Source organism: Lepisosteus oculatus, chromosome 1, assembly GCF_040954835.1.
Source record: "Lepisosteus oculatus isolate fLepOcu1 chromosome 1, fLepOcu1.hap2, whole genome shotgun sequence".
NCBI classification, from domain to species: domain Eukaryota; kingdom Metazoa; phylum Chordata; class Actinopteri; order Semionotiformes; family Lepisosteidae; genus Lepisosteus; species Lepisosteus oculatus.
The window spans coordinates 27808106-27830638 of NC_090696.1; the positions used below are offsets into that span (position 1 = coordinate 27808106).

The window sequence follows — 22533 nt, forward strand, 5'->3', positions numbered from 1 at the left end:
TAGAGGGAATGCCTGTATTGATTTAATCTTTTCAAACAATCAGGACAGAGTTAGGGAAACAAAGGTTAGAAGACTCCTAGGGACCTGTGATCATAATACAGTCAACTTTGAAGTATATTTTGAAAATGTGGTCCCAAATAAAGGTTTATACGTTCAGGAAAGCAGGCTGTGAAGAAAAATAGTCTACTAAGAATAGAAAGGAATGGGATAGCTGTTAAAATAGTAGGAAATAAATGGCAGCAGTTTAAACATAAATTGTTGTGCTTAAAACGCAGTCCTGAATTCATTACAAGACTTAGCAAATCAAAGGTTAGGAGGCAATGGCACAAATTGTATGTCTCTCATCACATACTCTTGCCTTCATCTCACATTGTCTCACTTTTATAATTTTTCAAAATAAAGCATTTTTCTTTTTGAAAAGTCATATGCTTATTGACAGTGACAGTCAGACCCTGATTGACAGGACTTTATAGTTAGTGATTGACATCATTTGATCTCATAAACTGTTGGGTCAAGCTACAGGGTCACCAGCCTCCCTATTAGATTAATAAATGCTCAAGATGATACTTTCTGCAAGCCTGCCCAACAATATCAAATTGAATAGGGGGAGTACAGCTTTTGTCATTGACCCCTAATGGGTCTGCAAGTAAAAGTGTGCCCTGTGCAGTATGTCACACGTTGCCAGTCTGAGTTTGTGCTACGTTGTTAGTCAACTATGATTACGAGTTGCTGTGTGCAACCAGCCGAGTTATACCAAAGTGGATTTCAGTTGTCCAGGCTGTTGTTGACCTGCTGTAAAGGGTGACAGCTGCGACTTGGTGAGTTGCCCGCAGTGCGTAATGTGATGATTTGCTTGTCCTTATTCCTTCACATTGTATGAGAGTCATTGCAGTGGGCTTTGTTGAGTTACACTTGGCAATCCTATCTATTGAAATAGCTGATGTTCCATTATACTGCATAATTCAGGGCTCCTAAAGGCAATCCTGAACATGACTTATGGTATTAATTGTTTCTATCTGGAGATCAGCTTTTTAGCAACCTCATTTTTATTTGTTTATTTCTGAAACATGGCTATTCTACACTTATGAGAGAGAACAAAAATAATTTAATATTAACATTGACTCACTGCTAACATTGCTGTGTTGGACAAGAAGATATAAGGACTGCACACACAATGCCTGAGACGTAACATTTTACAGATGTAAAAGACCAAGCCTTTTCCTTTGCAGATATTTCATGTACTTGCTTCCAATTACAATTAAATAAAAAAGCCAATGGCTTCCTTTCTCCTCTTGCTAGGGGTTATAGGTTAGCCGATGTGCTCAGCCTGGAACAAGTCCAACAGATCACAGTACGTGGGTGTTTTATTTGTTTTAAATTGATGAACGCTCATAAGCAGCCAGTAATTACCTAGTTTCTCGGATACAGAACATCATTTTAACTGTTAAAAAAAAAAAGTCAGTGTTAAAAATGGTGTGTTCTGTTCGCCAGTATAGCTTTAATAAGCTTATAACTCTTACCGTTGTTCATAAATGAGTTCTATTGTACAGTATGTAATGCATGTGAGTAGGCATTGCAGCACTGTCACTGTGATGAGAGTGGATGGTTGTGTTGCATGATGCATTAATGGAATTAAGGTAAATGTTATCTGTGATGAATGACAAAATAGCCTTCTGCGAGGTATGTGTCTTTAGAGGAGATTGTCACAAGACACCCAGATCCATGCCACTGTGGGCTAATTAAAACATGCAGTCAAATCCTCATGGACCTGGCTTTTATCTTTGTTCCAAGGCACTGAAATAAAACATATTTCAGTGGAGCTTCTCACAAAAGCACGGATTTCTCATGCATTTTGGATTTGTACCGTGTTAATCGGACTAAAGACCAAATGAAAAATATTTTTGATATTGCATCTCCTACTCGTCATGCAAATTATCACATTCCTATCTAATGTTTCTTGTATCTTCCATATTGTAAAATAACAGTTAAAAGTTAGTTAAAATAAAGGTTTTTTTCTTCTTTTCCCTGCCTAACATTGTTTTTGGTCTTTGTCATGCCATGAATGGAATCGATTCACTCTGGTTAATGGATTTTCTGTCAAGGTGAGGCTCACTTTAATCATGAAATGTCTTGAATATTTTATGAGAAAAAGCCTGTACTGGAGAGCACTGGTGGAGACAAAATGATACTAAAGTACCTCACAGCGCTCAGAAAAGTGCTACAACTGAAACTATCCAACAATAGCTTTGTCATCAAGGAACTGGTGTGATGTTGATGGTTTGAAGTGAGAAATTTAACATTAGAAATCCTGTTACTGTGTGGAATGTGTTAGTTATCCCTCCTGTTGTTACTTAAAGCAGAACATTATATACACAAATTACTTGTGTTAGTGTTTCTATGAAAGTTGTTTGAAGCATGTTTTGCTCATACTCTTCTTTAAGACACTGTTATTTAATATTTTTACTTCATCATTAAATATAACCACAGGTACTGTTTGAGTTCTTTTTGCTGGATAACAATGAAGAATATTCAACTGTACCATTGATTTGTAAAGTAAAAATTAACTTTCTCTAGAATACTATAGCTTATCTTTCTAGCATTTATGCAGTAAAACATTTATTATCAGTCGTTGTGGGTCTTGTTCTAGGCATTTTGTCACACAGCTTCACTTGTGCATATTTGTCTTCCATTTTACTTTTCTGTTGAGCCTCAGTATTTCAGTGTGGGTAGGATGCAGATCAAACGTTTTCAAAAGCTGTTGTTCTTTTTGCCTTATGTTTATTTTGGTTGTGTTTAGGAGCTCAAAAACAAATATTTTACTCACATTTCTTTCATGAACACAAATATGGTGTTGCTGAATGAAAATATCTTACTCCTATTGATACTGACACTTCATGTTTTACTGTAGGCTCTACACAGAATTGTGTGGAAACTGTTTTATGTGTTGTTTTTCTTCTCACGAGAGGTTTCGTCTTGGAGCTGAAATGTTTAAACGTTTTACCATTTCATCTGTCTGTCTAACAGTCTTCTGCTGTATGTTTCTCTACGGTTTGTTTGTGTGATGTACAGTATTTCTGATGCATGCTTGTGGGAGAATATATCTGAACAGCGCATTGTATCTACTGTACCTGACCATCTTCCTAATGTTTTCTGTAGTGTTGTACTCTACACTTGAACGCAACATGTGCACACATTGTTTAGCAGTATGTTATACCATGATGAAGCCATAGCTAAAATAAAATATTTTTACATTACTTTAGATACAGTAGCAACTCAGTACTTGGCCATTCTGAACAGTTGCATTACATGCAAATATCTGAATGCTTAAACATTTTGACGTTTGTCTTTTTATTTTCCTAGAATATTTTTCCGCAACAAATAAATGGTATAAGTTCCAGCAACTCTAACTTCAGTCTCAACCATAGCAAGTAATGTAGTGTGATACTGTATGTGTTTTCACTAACGTAGGTATACAAAAAAAGGGACCTAACACCCATACAACTGTATGTTGTATATAATAATCTACAGTTTGTTTACAGTGAAAAGCAGATGGTTCATATTCAGAGGAAGTGTTTGACTTTTTTAACTTATTTTGTTGATGTGTGTGTACATCCAGATCTAGATAATGTACTTCCCGTCACTACAAAATTGCATCGTGTCCTCATCTGTAATTTTTCAGGAAAGGGAGACTTTCGAGCAGCTCAGTCCCGCTTGACTGTGTGCAAATTAGACAATATTAAATTAAAGGAGATGTTTTATGGTTCCAATATAAACTATTATCAGATCAAATTATTTTTAGTAATGAAAAGCATTTCTCATTTTGAACTTTTATCCGACTAGCTGAACAGGTGGGTGATGGAATCTATGAACATGACAGCTGAAAAAGGACCACTTTAATTTTGTAAAGGCAATACTTACAGTATGATTCTCAGGAGTTTGTGAGCAAGAAAACAGATTTAATAATAATCATGGAACAACAGGGTGCGTATAAGTGTTAAACCATTAGATCTCCATACGAGGATGCAGTATTTACAATACAAGTATTGTATTTACAAGTACAGTATTTCTAATATGTTGACCTTATAAAAAAGTACGTTGTTATAGAGAACTGATAATAATATTGGTGATATTTAGAGTAAGAATAATTCTTAACTAGATCATTGAAGATGCATTTGTTTCACTATAATTTATTTTTTAGATTTTGTAAAATGTTTGTAAAATTTAAGTACCCACAGGGCTTCTGTGGGTGTGCTGTACATGGCTATTTTTTGGGGGGATTTTCTGATTTGCCACTTTTTGTTCGGCAGTATGAGTAAGTTACATAGAAGTGGGTCCCACTGCATTTGAAAAATGTTTTTTGCTCTTTGGGGAGAACTCTGTCAAAAGCATAAAGAGAAAAGAATGATTCCTGTATCTTGAATTGCAATGCCTAGGCACATAAGTAAAGACTTCAAGGAGTCTACTTTGATCCGAGCGCACTGAAAATGTTCCTGTTTCATTTCATGGAACGTGGAAAAGTGGTTGTAGAAAGGTTAAATACAATAATAAATAATTACTGCACAGATTAATAAAATTGTGTTTTTAACAAGAAGATAGTGCAGCATAAAAGGGACAGAGATTAAGGAGTTCATGTAAATCACTTTTTTATGATGCATGTTGGATCACTTACTTATTATATCAGGCCGTGTCATATACATAATTGACCTCTTGTGATTTGGTTCATTGTCCTGCTCAAAGCTACTTCTGCCCAAGGTTTTAGGTCTGAAGCAGACTATGATTTGCCAGTAGTTTGCACTGTCTATATTTCCATCAGTGCCTGTTGATGAGAAGCAGAAATACAACATCTTGTGTACTGCAGGGGAAAAGGATTCTTTGAAAGTTTTTAAAAAGAGAACATTCAAGTTACGTTTCTGTAAATGTAAGCTCCATTTGGATTCACATCTGATTCATGCCTAATTATTGGGTTAAAACATAATTTTTTTACAAGAAAACACAACAGTATTGACTAAGTAAATCATAACACCATTTGCATTTAAAGCAGAGGTGGGGAACTTCTGGCCTGCGAAATCATTTGGTCTGGCCCTGCCAAGGCAACCGCAGGCAGGACTCGAAATTCAATAAATATAGGAGCTTTTTTCATAGCAACATACATTTATATTAAGTAAATCATCATAATAACGTAAATTTTGAGGGACAAGCAACGAACGTCCATTACGGGATAGACAGGACACATACGAGTACATGACTCAGAGGACAGTCAGTGCCAGGCAGGCTTGGAGTGTACACGTTGCGAAAGTGTTAACACACTGTGGCGAAACTACGGCGATCCGGTGATGATGAGACGAGATGCGATGAGATGATTCCTCACGACGTTGACGACCTTGCCTCCGATGATTGATGATGATGTTGTCGACTTCTTTGTCGACACAGACAATAACTCCAATCCAACCATTATCCACACGTCCACGATCAACAATCCTCGCAAAAACTGAATCTCAGATGAAGATTAAGGAAATTACAGTACACAGAAAAGACCTCAAGAGTCGATGATACAAACGTTGGATATGTTCCAAATCCAAAATGCAGGATTAGAACAGCGATCAAAGCAAAATAATCGCGTCGCTGGCGACACACACACTGGATAGTTATTAAAAATTAAGTGGTGTGACATCCTACAAATGGCGACTATAAAGAAAAGAAAAGTTGATGCAGAGTGTCGATCTTGCCAAGAGAAATGGACAAATTATTATTTTTTTGTTGAAGTCAAAGGCAAACCTGTGTGCCTAGTTTGTGGCCATGCGTAAGCAGTAATGAAAAAAGCCAATCTGGAGCGTCATTACAGCTCAAAACAAGCTCAACTCAATGAATTGGGAGGCCAAATGCATCTGGATAAAATCAATGCTCTTCAGTGGAGTTTGGAATCACAACAAGCCGCTTTCACTATCACATTAGGGGTGAGTTAATTAAATGTTTGACCAAATATAGCAGGCTAATTTTTAAATTGATAATTTTGTATGGCCCGAGAATGATGTTATAAATATCCAAATGGCCCTTGGCAGAAAAAAGGTTCCCCACCCCTGATTTAAAGCAATAATTCCAATAATTCTAAACATTTGCATCCCTGCACAGCTTCTTGCTTGTGCAGCTAGCAGGGACAGCCATTTTGTGGTGATTTGATACTCATTTCATTTCTTAATGATTAGCATCACAGGATTCGAAGGGATGTTCAGTGTTTTGATTTAATTAATTTGAATTAATTTAGCTTTGCCACAGCAAAAGTTTTTAATTTATGTCATCATTACTTTTTCATTTTTTATAACATAATAACCATGTAGTTATTTATTTTTTAATGTGTATATACAAATATTAATTGTAGAAATATGTTACACACCCGAAGAAGGCTCCACAGCTGAAACATTGTTTTTTTCTTCTCTTTTCGAGTAAACCTTTACTTGTTACAAATATTAATTGCTACTTGAAAGTGTCGTGATTTCAATCTTAATAAGCAACAACATGTGAAAACTGTGAAAGGGTCTGAATATTTTTGCAAAGCACAGAGCACAGTAACCAAACTCATATTGTAGATTATTGTACACCTTTATCATTCCCTGCAACACAATTTTCTAAATATATAATTTTCAACTTTTCTGTAAATGCGTTACTTAATGAGAATGTTTGCATGCTACAAACAAACTAGTTTCTAAATAATTTTGTATTTTTCATTGAGTGGTCCATGATTTATTTGTTATTTGAAATATGGTCTGAATTTCAAAGCAGTGATGTGTGATACAAAAATAATATTTTTTTATATTATGTTTGTTGTTAATATCTTACTATCTTTAGTAGATAGTAAGAATGTTTAAGTACAGCCTGTTATGGATTGAAGTCATTGGATCACCTCCCCGTTTCTGAGAGCCTTTCTACTATTTTTTTTTCCATGGAGGCTGTTTGTCTTGTCTACAGTATATTTAATACTGATCATGCTCATATTGTGGTTTTCTGTTTGTTGCAAAATATCATCACACTTCTATCAAGTTGAAGTAATAGTGTACAGTAGTGTTTGTTATTTAATGCACACCATTTGTCATGTTAATATCTTTTAAGCACAACATTAAAGGCAGGATATTTTGTCACTGTTTAAAACCTGTCTAATGTGTATTTAGAAATAAAAAAGCTTCTTAAGTATAATGCATTTGAAGAAAATATTCAACTTAGAATATCAGGCTCGTATTGCATAAACTAGATAGTTCTTATCCCCGGCCCTCAGTTCAAGCACTGGTGACAGTATAATATTTACACTATGTCAGGGAGGTGAGCCAAGCCCAGAGACTAAACAGGCCAGGTGAAAGTGCAAGCCCCTTGTATTATGATTGCCACTCAAGCACTGCTGTTGCCTTTTCTGGCCTGCCAGTGATTTGGGGCCTTTTTTTAAGGCCTCTGGCTTGTGAGTTTTGGAAACATCCCAGAATAACCTTTTATATGTCTCTTAAAGTGTGTATTGTAAGGTGTTAAGGAGTTGTTAACAACAACAGTAATTATTATTGTTGTTATTGTTATTTCATTGATTTCCATTGGATTTCCCAGTGTGGAAGAAAAACACCACCAGCTTCATAAGCTGATACATAATTTTTGGTATGAAATAGCCTTGCAGCAGAAACTGATGCTGAAAAGTAATGGATTAGAGAGATTTTTCTGTGTGCATGAAAATATAAGTTTATTGGACTCAAATATCACCAAATAATAAGCAAGTTGTAGAAATGTTTCACAAGGAGAAATAGAGATTGTGCCTGGGATCTCCCTTAGTGCCTCATTTACAGGTGACAGGTTTAAAGTATCATACCAATGGGATCAATTAGGTACAGTGAGGGTGAAGATAAAACTGCAAATAAGCAATAGGTTTAGGTACTGTATACAGAGTGTGTGCGGTAAGCAATGTGGATGCCTAATGTTGAAGGCCACAGCTGGAGTGAGCCCAATGTCCTCCTTCATGTATTACCAGCTTCATAATGTAGACCTCAACAATATTGCTTCCTTCAATTAAAATAAGACAATTTACAGCAGATACCTTACAGTGGGCAGCAGAGGAGCTTAAAGCTGTGTGGTTCAGCATAATAACTTAATTGCATAGAGTCAACTAACCTAAGTGTCTGTTCAAGGCAGCAAGCCCATTTTTGATATAGTATTTCCAGTTGCTTAATCCTCTACTGATACTAGAGCCAGTGCTAATTTATTTGTGACAAGAAAAATAAAAAAAAGTGATTTAAAGCAATTTTTAATAACATAAGTGCACTGTAAACCTTTTTTAACAAGGTGAATTAAATAAAAACAAAGCCAGCAAAGCAGATACAAGTTTTTCTTACCAAAGCAGTTTACTGTATCTTGAAATGAAGAAATGTAATGCTTACTACTTCTGAATCTGCAGCACAGCTGAGCTCTTGTGAAGTGTGTTGTTAAAAGGTTGTGAATGGAAAATGTTGCTTTTAATTTAAAAATTGATAGTTTATTTTTTTCTGAGGAAAGAGTCATCTTATGCTCATAAGAACATGATATATTAATTTTGGGAGTACTGCCTGTATTATTGAACTCCTTTTCTAGAGCCATTAAGGTATACCACTGGTAGCTAATCAATTTGATAGACCATAATATCTTACATAATATCTTTATGATATTACTTAAAGTTTAAAGACTTCACAAAACATCACTTGTAAATTCAGATATTAATGGCTGGCTCTATATTAAGTGAAGAATCTAAACTAAGGATTGTATGTTAATGTCTTTAGTGATTAACTTGTTGACTGTCAGTAAAGTTTATCTTATTGTGTATCAGAATTTTCAGCCATATTTCGAAAAGGGCTGGCCATATACTGTATTAAAAAAACTTAATACTGAACTTTCCTTTTTGACATCATCTCTCATGCAGTTGCTTTCTTGTCATGTTTGATGTCATTTCTTGAACTTTTTTCATATTTACTTATTATATGACTATATTACTACATCTTAAAGGCTATATGATTGTTCAAGACTTGTTGCAATTGTTTTCAGTTTCATTTGTTAATTGTGTGCTTCACACTGAGGCTGTAATGACTAGCAGAAAGCCCATGGCATTGCAGTTAGTCTTAATGTCTTTTTTTGTTGTCTTTTACAAAAATCCTTCACAAAACAAGTGGCGTGTATCTAATTAACCAAATGATAAAACCTGGCGTGGTGCTAGTGACTAGGTAGATTTAAATTGGTTCTGTATAAATAGCTCTTTCTTAATGATGCACAAAACAAAGGAAAGCAACATATGGAGCTTTACAGATCCCTGATTTTCACATCCTCTTAAAGCAGATCATAATCAGAGGGAGTTCTTCTTTCCACAAACTCTCTGCCTGTACATTTTCAATGTCTTCTGGTCTTGCCTTGGCAAATCTTTACCCAAGTCATGCCAGTGATTTGCATGCTGGTAGCAATAATTTTATTTGTATTATTTTGCTGCTTATGAACGGAAACCCTGCCAGTCCTGCCATAAAAAGTGTCCTGAACGTCTGTCCCCTGCAAAAGAGAGTGGAAGGAGACGCTCGCTCAAGAGCAGCTGTATTTTATAGTGCGGTATGCTGATAAATTCCACATTATCGCATCTCCTTTGATAGGCTGGGACTTCAACGCTGCAGAGCTCTCTCTGGAAATGACAAGTGACACTGATGACTCAGAGCGTGTTATCTAAGAATTCATGGAAGAACTCGACCTTAACAAAGAAAATCTTTCACCTGCTAATCCACTGAGAGCAAAGCTCTTAAATTTGGGGCTTCTTGGCTGAAGGATACAGGGCTGCAGCAGGAGCTCTATAACTCTACAACTGTTAGTAGGGTATGGTGGACCACAGGTCTTGCCACTGCGGTTTTTATATCTTAGACCATTGGCATTTCCAAGTCATGGAAAAATGCAAGTTGCTTATGTGCTAAAATGCAAAACGCATGTAAATATTGTTTCTATCTAAATGCAAAATATATTTTGGTAAAATAGTGTAGGTGTACATGCAGTATGTATTTTATGCGAAACAGTATGCAAGAGCTAATAAAATCTTATATTCATCCTCCTATTCATTGAAGGAGTTCTGTGATATCAGGGCCTCTGCAGTATCCCAAAATATTCCAAGCTGGAATGGTACACGGAGTAACACATCAGATGCTTTATAACTGCTCTAAGGTTCTTAATGGAAATGTGATTCTGAGATGTTCAAAAATAAACTGTCACTTTTCCAGTCCTGTCCATCTTCATTATTTCCAAGAGAACTAATTTTTGGAGCATACAATTAAAAAGACAAAAAAAACAGGGCAGCATGATGGTGCAGTGGTTAGGATTGCCACCTCGCACTGGTGGGGCCCAAGGTTCTGTTCCGGAACTGGGGTGCTGCTGTATATGCCTGGTGTTTATATTGTTATAGAACTGGGGAAAATCAGGAAAAGACCGAGCGGTTTAGTCAATAATTAATCATAACCCCAAACTTGTAAGTAATTTCTAGAAATACACCTGAGCGGTTGGTATAATTAGAGGCTCATTAATTTTTTGTTCTCTGGCACAGCTTTGTTGAGAGGAGTAACAATCTAGACACACTTGGTTAACAAAAAATTATTACAGTGACACAAGACACAAACTACACTATACACAGCATACAGTACAACACACAAGTTTCTCTGTGTACAGTATTTACAAACAAGGCGTTTCAGGGGCCTAACATTCAGGTCACCCAGAAAACCCAGACTGCTACTAAGCATTAAACTCTTAATATGCCTACAGAGGCCACAGAAGAGATGAGTTGCCTTCTAACTAAATACAATGTAACCTACATTTAAATCTCTCTCTCTCTCTACACCCCAGATGCCACAAAATAAATTGGAGCCTATATTCCTATCCATACAAATGCACCATAAGCAGGAAAGACGTTTCTAACTGAGGTATCTTTTACTGAGGAAACCCAAGAGCCCTAAAAGCACAGAAAAGCACGTTGTCTCTAACCAGGTTCAAATACTTAGCTCCAGTCAGGTCAGGTTTTGTTGGGGTGATCAAGAAGTAGGGACTCTTGCCTGGTTCATGCTTCCAGTTCCTCTGGACTCCTCTCTTCTCCTTGTTGCCTGCTTCTTCCTTCCTCTCTTCCTTTTTTTTCTTCTCCTCTTGTGGGCTCTATTGATTTGCTTCTGCTCAAAGGACCCCCCCCCCCCCCCCCAGACCTCAGCAAACATCCTCTCTGCTTTGAGTTACAAGTATTTACTCTTCCCAGTGTCACAAACTTTATCTAAAATCTAAGAGAGACCTCTCAGTCACCTAAAGCTGTAACAATATATTTTCCTCCTGTTTGCTTGGGTTTCTTCCAGGTGCCCCGGTTTCCTCCCACAGTCCAAAGATATACTTGTAGGTGAATTTGCTTCTGTGAGTGTGTCTGCGTTGGCCTGCCCTGGTGTCCCGCCCATGGTGTACCCTGACTCCTGCTTGTTGCTTGCCAGGATAGATTTCTGCTGCCCCGTGAACCTGAATTGGAAGAACGTTGGCAAATGGATGTATGGAAAAAATATATATGGAAAGTGTTAGACTGTCCTCATAAAACAATAAAACATTGTACTTTGTTTCCACATATAATGAGGAGCTTTGGATTTTTTGATGTTCTACAAACATAATTACAAAAGACAGCTTTAAAACTGTCACCTAAGGAGTTTGTTAATTATTGACTTGTTATAGAGATATACATATTTCTATATTTAGTTTTTTTTGTACTAAAAACACAATGTACAGTAACTAATTTACAGAAACCTTTCTCTGTAGCTTTCTGTCAGCTTTCTCATTAGTCATTTTACACCATTAGGCCTTGACTACATTCATCTCAGGACTCCAAAGTTCTGTACAGGTGGTCTCTATTACAAGTCATCTTGTGGTACTGTACATCATTTCGCACTTGCGTTGTTGATAAATTGAGAATCTTGCCAAAAAAATGCCCTGCTTTTAAATGTCATTTGAGATTCCTCCCAGCAAATTTTCAATTTGTGCACTGGAACGCTCATCAACATCTCTCTAGGTCTTAATTGTGTTTTCTCACATTGTTACAGATTGTCCGTTATTTCTGCTTTATCGTGTTTTATTTTAATTCCTTTACGATGTATATTAAGTTCATATGTTAAAAAACCTAATTAGTTTTATGCTGGATGCAATCTTAGATCTTCTCAAACATAGTAAACATGGTAAACGTGCAGTGGACATTGTCCATGCTCTTAATTTGCTTCTGACAAGGGTGCGTCCAATGGTTAAAAGTGCTGCTGAAAGAGAATGTAAAACTAAGGATGTTTTTGTACAGTAGGGATAACCTGCATGTGATGGATAGGTTATCATTAGATCACTTTATTGGCCATATACCATTTCTTGCATTAGAAATTAGTCTGTTCACATACCCCAGCTTGCTCTCCATGAGACACACAGACAGGGAGAGAAGTTTGGGGTCAGAGCGCAGGGTCAGCCATTTATACGGCGCCCCTGGAGCAGTTGGGGTTAAGGGCCTTGCTCAGGGGCTCAAGGGAGTAGGATTCCTCTGCCAGCCACAGGTATGAACCGGCAACCTTCCAGCCACAGGCGCAGATCCTTAGCCACAGAGCCACCACTCCGCCCATTCATAATGTGCTAGAGATAATTGTCATGATGAAAGATGATCACTGCCCAATGAGACTTGTTAATGATAGAAAGGCATAGTGGACCAAAATCAGCCTCATATCTGTTGGCTGTAAGGTTTCATTCAATTTTATGCAAGCCCCTGATTTCTGCTGAGATACAGCCCTATACTGGTACTGACCTACCCAATGCTGCACTATAGCTTCTGTGCTTTAAAGGGGAACTGTTACACTATTTTCAGTTATATTTCAGTGTTAGAAAGATCTGGAATTAATGAGTGCATTTCAAGTTATAATAAAAGTAAAATTCACACTGTACAGTGTAAAACCAATATTTTACATCACAAATTAGACTAAATATCCAGGTACACGCAGCACCATATTCTGTGATTCAGAACGAGGCAACCAAACTTCCTGTGAGATGAACCAGCCCTATTACATTGTAAATGCATCTCTTTTATTCCAGTAGAAATATTGCAGTCAATTTTGAGACTACTTATCTGTTAACTCTGCGTGCAGATCACATTGGAACATTTCTGTGGTGAAATGTCTGCAGCACAACCTGTACTTATTTGCTTGTACATCACATTACATTAGTCTTTGCAGTGATTAGTGAGCAGGAAGGGCAGCTTCATTTCAAAATTCATGCAAACTCTTGCTGTCATCTATGGAGAGACCAGGGTTTTTGATAACATGGCAACTATTCAGTATTTTCACAAAGTTCATGATTTTGTGCTTTATTTGGAATTTGTCAAATTTCGAGATACCATCCATTTATTTTGTTACTGAGATTTAATAACTGGTCTGAGAAATTGGGACTGAAGTTTCCTGTTACAGTTTTCACTAGTCTGCTTCTGATCATTGCTCAACGGCACGAACCTTGTCTCATTTGTAAAGAGCACATTTCCTCATGCCTGATTATACCACTATTTAATTCATATTGCTGGATCCAGTCTCTTTGTTCTGCTTCTACTGTATCAGCACCTTTCAAGCCGAGAATATACTGTACTTTGAAGAGCTGCACCTCACTTTTGCATATTTATTTCTTATTCGACTACTTCAACTGTCAACATTAGCAGTTTTATGAGATGATATTATTAGTAGTAGTATTATTAAAAATCTTTTACAGTACATCATCTTTGTTATCTTTATATCTGTGGAGAGAAGTGGCCTTATTTAGCTAATACTATAATTTATAGTTCATTTTGGTACTGTAGCTGCGTCAGCATACGTAGGCTGCAAAGGAACAAGTAATAGGTTTATTCCATGCTGAAAAAAGAAGAAAGAAAACACAACGTTTCGGCTGTGGAGCCTTCTTCAGGTGTCACACCTATTGCTATGATTTATATATACTTATTGTGGAATTTTCTTCCCAGAGGTCAATGTATTCAGGTATCAAACTCTACATTGAACATGGTCAACACAACACTGCCTTAGATATAATTTATTTTACACTAAATATAATGTTTTATTTTATTAATTCAATTCGTCCATTGCTTCCATAATGATTTCTATTAGTAATATAGATGTCTTTAATAGTAAGACATGGAAATCTTTTTTATTTTTTTTCAATTGCAATTTGTGAAGAACTAGTGAAAATGGAAGTGCTGTTAATATTTAATCTCTCACCTCTTCTTTCTTTTTTTTCAGTTTCAGTTCTTGGCGAAAGTAGGGCTGACATTAGGAAATTCATTAATTATTGATTCCCTTATACAATTTTTGAGAAAACAAATTGAAGCACTTGTAGATATATCTGAAGACCTGAGATGACAATGTTTATACACAGTACCACTGCTGATGAAAAATAGATGGCAAGAACAAAGGTCTCAGACTACAAATTCTCTGTGGATTTTGCATTGTTCTTTTCACTGAAGAATTCTCCTTTTATCTAGTACTTTTTTTCCATTGAGGCAGCACAGTGGTTTAGTGGTTAGCATTGCTGCCTGATGGCCCTGGGTTCAGTTCTGCCTGATGGCTCTGGGTTCCATACCTGTGGTGCTACAGTATCTGTCTGGAGTTTGTATGTTCTCATGGGGTTTTTTCAGGGGCTCTGGTTTCCTCCCACTGTACCAGGACATTCTGTAGGTGCATTGGCTTCTAGGAAAATTGGCCCTGTGTGAGTCTCAAACAGTGCAGTCACATACAGTAATGTGTTTTTACTCGCTAAAAAGATAAATGAATATTAATGAAAGCTTTTCATCAAAGGAGTAGTAGTAGGGTTTAGAATGATATATTTCCAATAGGTTTTAAAATACTATGGTTTGATGATACCATAGTATAATCGTGCACAGAATGAGTGAGATTGGTCAGCTAAAATGAACGTTTTGTACAGTAAGTCCTGATAGAAGAAGAGAGCTAACCCTTCCTACAGCTGATATAGATATGTGCCCTGCGATGGACTGGCATCCCTTGTGCCCATTGCATGCCGGGATAGGCTCTGGCTCTTATGTGACTCTGTAATGGATAAAGGAGCTAAAAATTCTATGTATGAATGGTTTCCATTAGACTTTAAAAAAAAAAAAAAGAATTTTCTGTGAATTTTATTCAGAGACCAATGCCTTTATTCCATCTGTTTGTTGGACCAACAGCTGGGGGACTTGCTAACATTGGAACCAAGCCCTCTTTATTGACAAATCAAGGTTTTGGGTAGACTGTCCTCATGCATGTCAGCAGATGTTAATTCAACAAAATAAGACTACATAGGAAATGGTAGTTTGTATTTCTATACAGTATGTTATACATAGAAATTACCTGCTTTGCTCTGTACCTAATAGATATGATCTCTAGATAGTTGAAGAATGCATGGAATGCCAAGCCTGCAATCACACTTCTGAAGTGTAAAACAATATCATTCATATTTCCAAAGCCTTGAAAGGTCATTGTTTTTTGCCAATTCAGTGTATTGTGCCAATAATCACAAAAATATTTCTTTCTTTATCAGGGTGGTTCTTTTCTTTTCATTGTTTTTTTAATTTCCTTGTTTATCAGAAAAAGAGCAGACTAGGCATGAAAGAAATGTTTGTTATCAGAGTGTTTGGCTTCAGAAAGATAACCTGTCTTATATCTTTTATCCATATCTAAGTGCCCTTGAGCTTGAAGAGAAAGTGACTGATGAATGACATCAGTCCTGGGTGGCTGTGTTCGTCAGTGGTGGTTTGCAACATCTTAGTGGTAGATATTTGGTTTAGAAGAAAATGTAAAAATGCTTTTTCTCCTAGGCCGTTAAAGTAGGTATTCATTTTTTTTCTGTGGCTTAACAGGGACTTTTTATGTCTTCTGTTTATCCAGGATTAGTCTTCTACAGGTATTTGAGACTTTTGTATTATTGACCCCTAATATAAATGGCAAGCAAAGCAATTTTATTAGTCTGCTACATTTTCCTGAGATTATTTATTTTCCCTACTAGGACAAGACAATATTTCAAAATAAAAGACATCACTATGCATGCCACTGACTGAAATTGCATCAGATTACAGATTCAGAAAACCAAATCAGACTGTGCCATGTTTCATTACTTCACCAAATCTGGTAAACCTGGACTGATCTTTCTCAGTGCAGCTCAGGATCTTGTCCTAAAATGGTGAGATAATTTGACATCTTGTTTTCTGAGCATATGTACTGTGTATATTTCACTGTATCTTTACTGAATCTTTCATTTACAGTATATGTTATTTGGAATCACATTTTTGTTGTCCTATTTATTATTCTCTTTAGTCTACTGTAGAGTTTCAGCATATGACTCTTTCATGACTCTTAGAGATGGTTAAATTAGTCAGAAAGCAAAAAAGAAACAGCATCCATGTCTAATGGATTTAGTCATTTACTGTATCATGAATGTAAATAACACACAAATACAGAAAATGTGAAATAAATGCTGATCAAAGAATCTTCTGATTGTGAAATGTGATACACTGTCCGGATGAAACGATTGCAAGGCTAGGATGGGCCATGACCTCCATTGGCATTAACACATTGACATTGTTACAGTGACAGTATAACACAGTGATCCTGACACTGCTGCTGCATAGACCCTGTCGCCCTGATCATGTACTGTCGGTCTCTTATTGGTGCCTCAGATGCTCTACTTAACTCACCACAGGAGCCAAAACCTCGGCAAGGGTTTCTTGAAGTCATCCTAATGCTCTGTGGTCTTGCCTTGTCCTACCACAAAATGGACACTTCTGTCTCCAGTCTTTATCTTGAAGGAATAAAAGGGTTTTACTTAAGATCTTCCTTTGTGTATCGCTTGTGTTCAAGGAGATTTCTCCCCACATCATCACACTTTGACCGGTCCACCAGTTGACTAAAACCAGGCAAAAGTTAGCGTGACGCTCACCACGATGTTTTCACACATTATTTTGTCGGACACCTCTGATGTTTAGCAAGATACTGTACATCTGCTTATGCTTTGATTATTACCTCCTTTGCTTTGTGGTGTCTGAAAACATTTAAGCACTCCTCCTTATTTTGAAAGATCTTTCGTTTCCTGTGAATCTTTGGTTTAAATTTACTACTTGACCGAGGGATCTTACAGTGATAGAGGTATCATTCTGAAGTCATGGTAACCCATGATATTGCACACAGACTAGGGCTATTTAATTGTGTGACTTATTGAAGTTATTTTGCACATCTGAACTAATGTAGGTTTGCCATAGTAAGGGGCTGAATATGTATTCAATATATTTTTAGTTTTTGAAAGTGTTTTGCAATTTTACTGACATACAGTATTGCACCCATAAAACTATTCAGTTCAAACATTCAATTTTACATTAATATTATTAGCTTTAAAAATGAGTACATCATTTGCACTGTAATTCAACAAAATGGGACATCATTGGAAGAAGGTGAATACCTTGCAAGTTACTGTGCTGTTTATGCTGGTCCTTCTCTCAGGTCAAAGAGGTGGAGTTTGATTTTAATACTGTCAAGAGGACGTTAGGAAAAAGAAATAACAGAATCTTTTAGATTTAAGGAGGGTGCACAGAATCTCTTCACTAACGCAATGAGTTGTTTTTGCTATATAGACTATTTTCTGGTAAAGCAAAATGTAAAAACAAAAAGAGAAATCTCTGATTTCCCTATTGGCACATAAAATTACTTCAAGGATGTCTAAGAAATGTGAACATAATTGGGACTTCACGCACAGCAGCATATGATGAAGCATTTATTTGCTACCTTGAAATGTTTTTTTAGATGACCAAACCCCAATTTCAAAGCATTTATAACATTCAACAGAAACAATAGCCAAGCACATTTTAATAAGAAGTAATGGGAAACTGGCAAGAGAGCAACATTTAATTTGGCTTTAGCTGCCAAGAAGGTAATAATAAAAACTTATTAGAAATGCACGATTCAGCCTCCTTCTCCCCCTGAAGAATGGAGGATTGTTTTGCTTCCCAATGTGTTTAAGCACAAAAATGGATCCTTTATTGGACTCTATTATAACTCAATGAGCTGCAGCCGAGTGGTAGGAAGCAGTAATTAAGGAGCAACTGCTTTCCATCTGTCTATACGAGCAGTGGTTATTTTCCAGTGGGGCATTTTTTTCCTGCTTATTTTGCGCTCTATACATGAAGAGGTTAATTTGTTACATCCAAACACTGGTCTTTACACCTGCTTTTACATTGTGCAGTTTGTCAGTCATCAATTAACCAAAAGAACATCTGTATCTGAACTGAAAGGATGGTCCCGTTGCTTATTTTGTTATTTATTTCTTACTGCAGAAGTCTGAGCCAGTCGAAGTAGTCGTCCTGGAACGATGTCACATTGTGGAAGGAAGAGATAACAGAAAGGCTTCATTAAGCATTAGTAAGTACTGAAAGATTCCTTCAGTTATTTTAAAGTGAAGTCATTTATATTTGATTTGCCTTATTTGCATGTTTAGGAATATTAATTTTGTGACTGGTGTGTTTGTGCGTATTGAAGTGTTCAGCTGTTGTGTCAATCAGGCCTGATAGTGAACGGGAATATAAATATAATTTCTTAAATAGCTCCCAGATAAACTCCTAAGAGATCTTAATACATTATGAGTTGGAGCCTTTGTTCAGGAAGATATACATGGAGATACTATATACAGTATGTTAAAATAGATGAACAATCAAGTACTCTCTTCTGTCTATGCCAATTTCATGCTGGAATTTTGTCTTACAATTGCAGTCTGCAACTTTTCATTTGTTTGCATGCTTTGAAATTCTTTCTAGTCCTATTACACCACAGTCTTGTAATAGGACCAGTCATGTGATCCATGCTGCATACACAATGCAGGGGAAATCGGGAGTTCACCAATGACAAGATTGTGGTGTAAACTTTGAGGATTTAGATATGCTCTTTCAAAAGCCTTGGAGAAATAAGATCTCCCTCAAAGATAATCTGTTTTTTTCTAACTATCACAAGATCTGTGCTTGTGGTGCTGCCAAGCAGTTTAGTCCACAAAACATTGCTGTATTCTGTAAAAGAGAAGAGTCAGATGTGTATAGTGAATTTTCCTTTTAAGTCAGAGTTCATTAACTAACCCTACAGGCTAGAGGAGCTTGATGATGACAGTGTTTTTTTGCTCACGTGGAAAAGGGCAACCCAACTCTTGTCTTGGGAACCATAGTCTGTTCAAGTTATGAACGATCACTTGCATAATTGAAACATTTGTCTTAATTAGTCAAGACTGATGTGATTTTTGTCCAATGTTTGAGGAAAAGATGTACAAAGCCTGATAGGTTGTGAATCTCTTGGACTGGGATTAGATGATTAACTATAGATAGCTAAATTATTTTAATTCTGTTAAGGATCTTCTCCTTCTTCTTCTTCCCATTATCATCCTTATGTGCATGCGTTTGGGATTGACTCCAGGCTGCTACAGCCTTTTCCAGGAATAAATAGTTTTCTGATCATGGATAGATGAGTGGGTATTTCTAATCTTGTTTAGTGCCTTTCTAAATGGAATCAAAGTGCTATAAAATAAAAAGCAAAAATATAAATGTAATGAAATAAGCAACAAATGGGGAAGTGTATTTAATATGTTTAATATAACCAAACTTAAATAAAATGTTGAAAAATAAACAACTAGATTTTAAAATGTATTTTAAAAACTATTCATCTTCAGGGTCTTTTGTTATATTGTTCCATAGCACTGATGCCTTAGAGCAGATACAGTACAGCCATATCATCTGCACAGAGAAAGCCACCACTGTTGACAGTTGGCTGACAGCAAGTCACATGAGGTGACATAACTAAAGAGATACAAGATATAAGTATAGTACAAATCCTTTCCGAACTGTTAAGCTCAATAACACAGTTTCACAACAAAGACTGATTCCAAAAACTTAATTTATGACAGGTAACAAGATTTCAGGAAGTTTTCTCTTGACTTGCCACATCTCCAGTTAAAAGATATTCTCTGTTAATTTGTTCATTTGAATTGGATTGAAAGTAGTGTAGTTTTGTGTTTGGAGAATAAAACGTATTCTTCCTGCAGTAGTGATTCCACACTTTTCCATCTATTTTGTGTACCCTGCTTTGTTTGTCCTTTGGATTAAGGCAACAGTAGATGCTCTTAGTTTAGAGATATCCACATTCAAGATGGAAAGTAAACTGCATTTTCAAAAACTCTGGACTAGTGTAAACCTGACCAGGTTTATATTGTAACATTTATTGCAGAAAAATATTTCTACATATTGTTAATTATAAATGATAGAAATCAAATTATATCTTAAAACTAGCTAGCAATTAATTAATTAATTAGCAGTTTTATCTTTCTTTTTTCCCCTCTTTACTTAATTAATTCCCAATTTTATATGTCTTTATTATATAAAATGTAATTCCTTAAAAATGCCTATAATGATGAAAAAACAGGAGATTAAGGTGTTAAGTTTCCTCTCACCAGTCAATTATGTGAAATGCAACTAAGACCAGAACTAAATCAGAAACCCACCCTCTTAACTGCAAATTCAAACCCCAAACTCTGCTGGTGATTGGAGCTTATGTTAAAGCATCTGGGAAAAAGAAAGCTACCAGTAATTGAAATATTTGAAATCTGGCATTGGTGGCAGGGTCAAAGTCGTGATTTAACTGAGTATAAATTTGTTAAATTAATGTATTTTTTCCAACTCACACAATATTTTTTCTACCTTCAAATCTTTTCATAATGAGCCTGGTAGAGAGAAACTGATCTACCATATTTTTGCTTCATACACTGCTGATTGCTGACATGCGTTTCTTTCCTGCGCTTCTGTTCCTGTTGCTCTACATGCACTATACAGAAGCCCACGTCCTGTCAAAATCAAAATGTTCTGATCATGTTACTCTTGTTATAAAAAGGTGGATTTGTTGATATGTTGCAATTAATTACATTTCAAATTGTCATCTGGGTTTTTTTTTGTACCATTTTCACTTATGTTCTTAATAAATAAAAAATTGTAGTTGTGGCAAACCAAGACTAGTTCTTGACTAGCCTCTATACCTGTACACTACAGGTTTCCTTTAGATTCTGTCTTCTGCATTTAGCAAGCACTTGAAAACTCACATCCTTATCTGGCTCTACCTACAGTACAGTACCTTGCAGGCAACTATTACCTGGGTTTAGAGGACAGTGGCAATTCTATTTTCTTTGTGAAGTGCCAGCTATACTCACAATGTTGTATATTTATAATATTTTCTTCTTCTTGTTTGCTTTTTATACTTTTGCTGCTTTTCACCTGCATCTATTGTGTTGTTTTTTACTGTTTTTAAACACTTGGTACAGTACTTGTGTCTGAGGATCTGCCAGTTGTGGATATCACATTAGCTGTGATGTAACATACTTTTTCTTGTTAATTCACACTTAGATAATATAGTGCAGTTATTAATTAAATAGTACAAGATTCAGCAAACCATACTGAGGAGGTTAATGAAGACCACATTAGCTTTAACCTTGTCTTTGTATTTCAATTAAGTAATGACATTTCTAAACATTTATGAATTGCAGCAAATAAAATCACTTGTAATGTGACGTTTTCTGTATTTTACTATGCAAGAAGGCCAGCGACTTCAGATGAGATGTTAAATTAAGGTCCTGATTGTCTTCTCATTAAAGATACCATGACACATTTTAAAAGAAGAGGAATTAACCTTGGTGTTCTGGTTCAATTTCAGATTGTACAGTCCAGCCTTCCTAAAGTTCCCACTTAATTCATTTGATACGGCAATTTCTACCTTCTCTACCAGTGGAGCTACTGGCACATAATGGCTATAAGTATTATGATAAGATTTAGATTTATAGAAATTAAGAAAAGTGGTGGTCCCTGGAAAAATCCCTGTGGTACCCCACTAATTTGGTTCACCCCATATCTATACCCTTTTTTCTATAACTAATTATAAATCTACTCATGTTTTCCTGAATGCCAACTGCCTGCAATTTGAAAATCAATTGCTTATGAGGAAATACTGTATATTCACAAACCTTTTGAAAATCTAAATTTACCATGTCATATGCCATGTATGTGTCCATAACTGTTGTTACTAGTTCAGAAAACTCTTAACAAGTTTGTTGGGAAAAGCCTATCTTTTTAATTTGTTAGGATATTTCCATATACTGTAGATGAAATTCTAATAATTGTTTCCATGTCATAAAATGCTAATCTCACATGTAATAGAAGTCCAGATACAGTATATTGGTGAATAGTCAGCTAATTTAATTTTTTTACCTTTTAAGTCCCTGGGTACTACCCTTGTCTTGAGTGACCATTGAAAGAGTTGTGTCAATGGCTGTTTTAGTTAATAGTATTTAATACTTAAAACTCTGACCTTCCACTTCCTGGGAAATGTTGTTGACTTCTTCCTTGGTGATCACCTCATTGTCCGGCTATTTCCTTTTTCATACTGTAGAAGCTTCCCATTTTTTGTTCTGAATATGTTTTGCTTCATCTTTTGC

The 22533-nt window shown here is 36.1% G+C and overlaps 1 protein-coding gene across 8 annotated transcripts in view; it reads left to right on the top strand.

The window, feature by feature from the left end:
- inpp4b (inositol polyphosphate-4-phosphatase type II B) overlaps positions 1-22533 on the top strand; it is a 406779-nt gene that overhangs the window by 136678 nt on the left and 247568 nt on the right. For all 8 annotated transcript variants that reach the window (XM_069188912.1, XM_069188926.1, XM_069188909.1 and 5 more), the window contains one exon: positions 18356-18440. In XM_069188912.1, coding sequence (XP_069045013.1) covers positions 18356-18440 — 85 coding nt within the window. The remainder of the gene's footprint in view (positions 1-18355; positions 18441-22533) is intronic.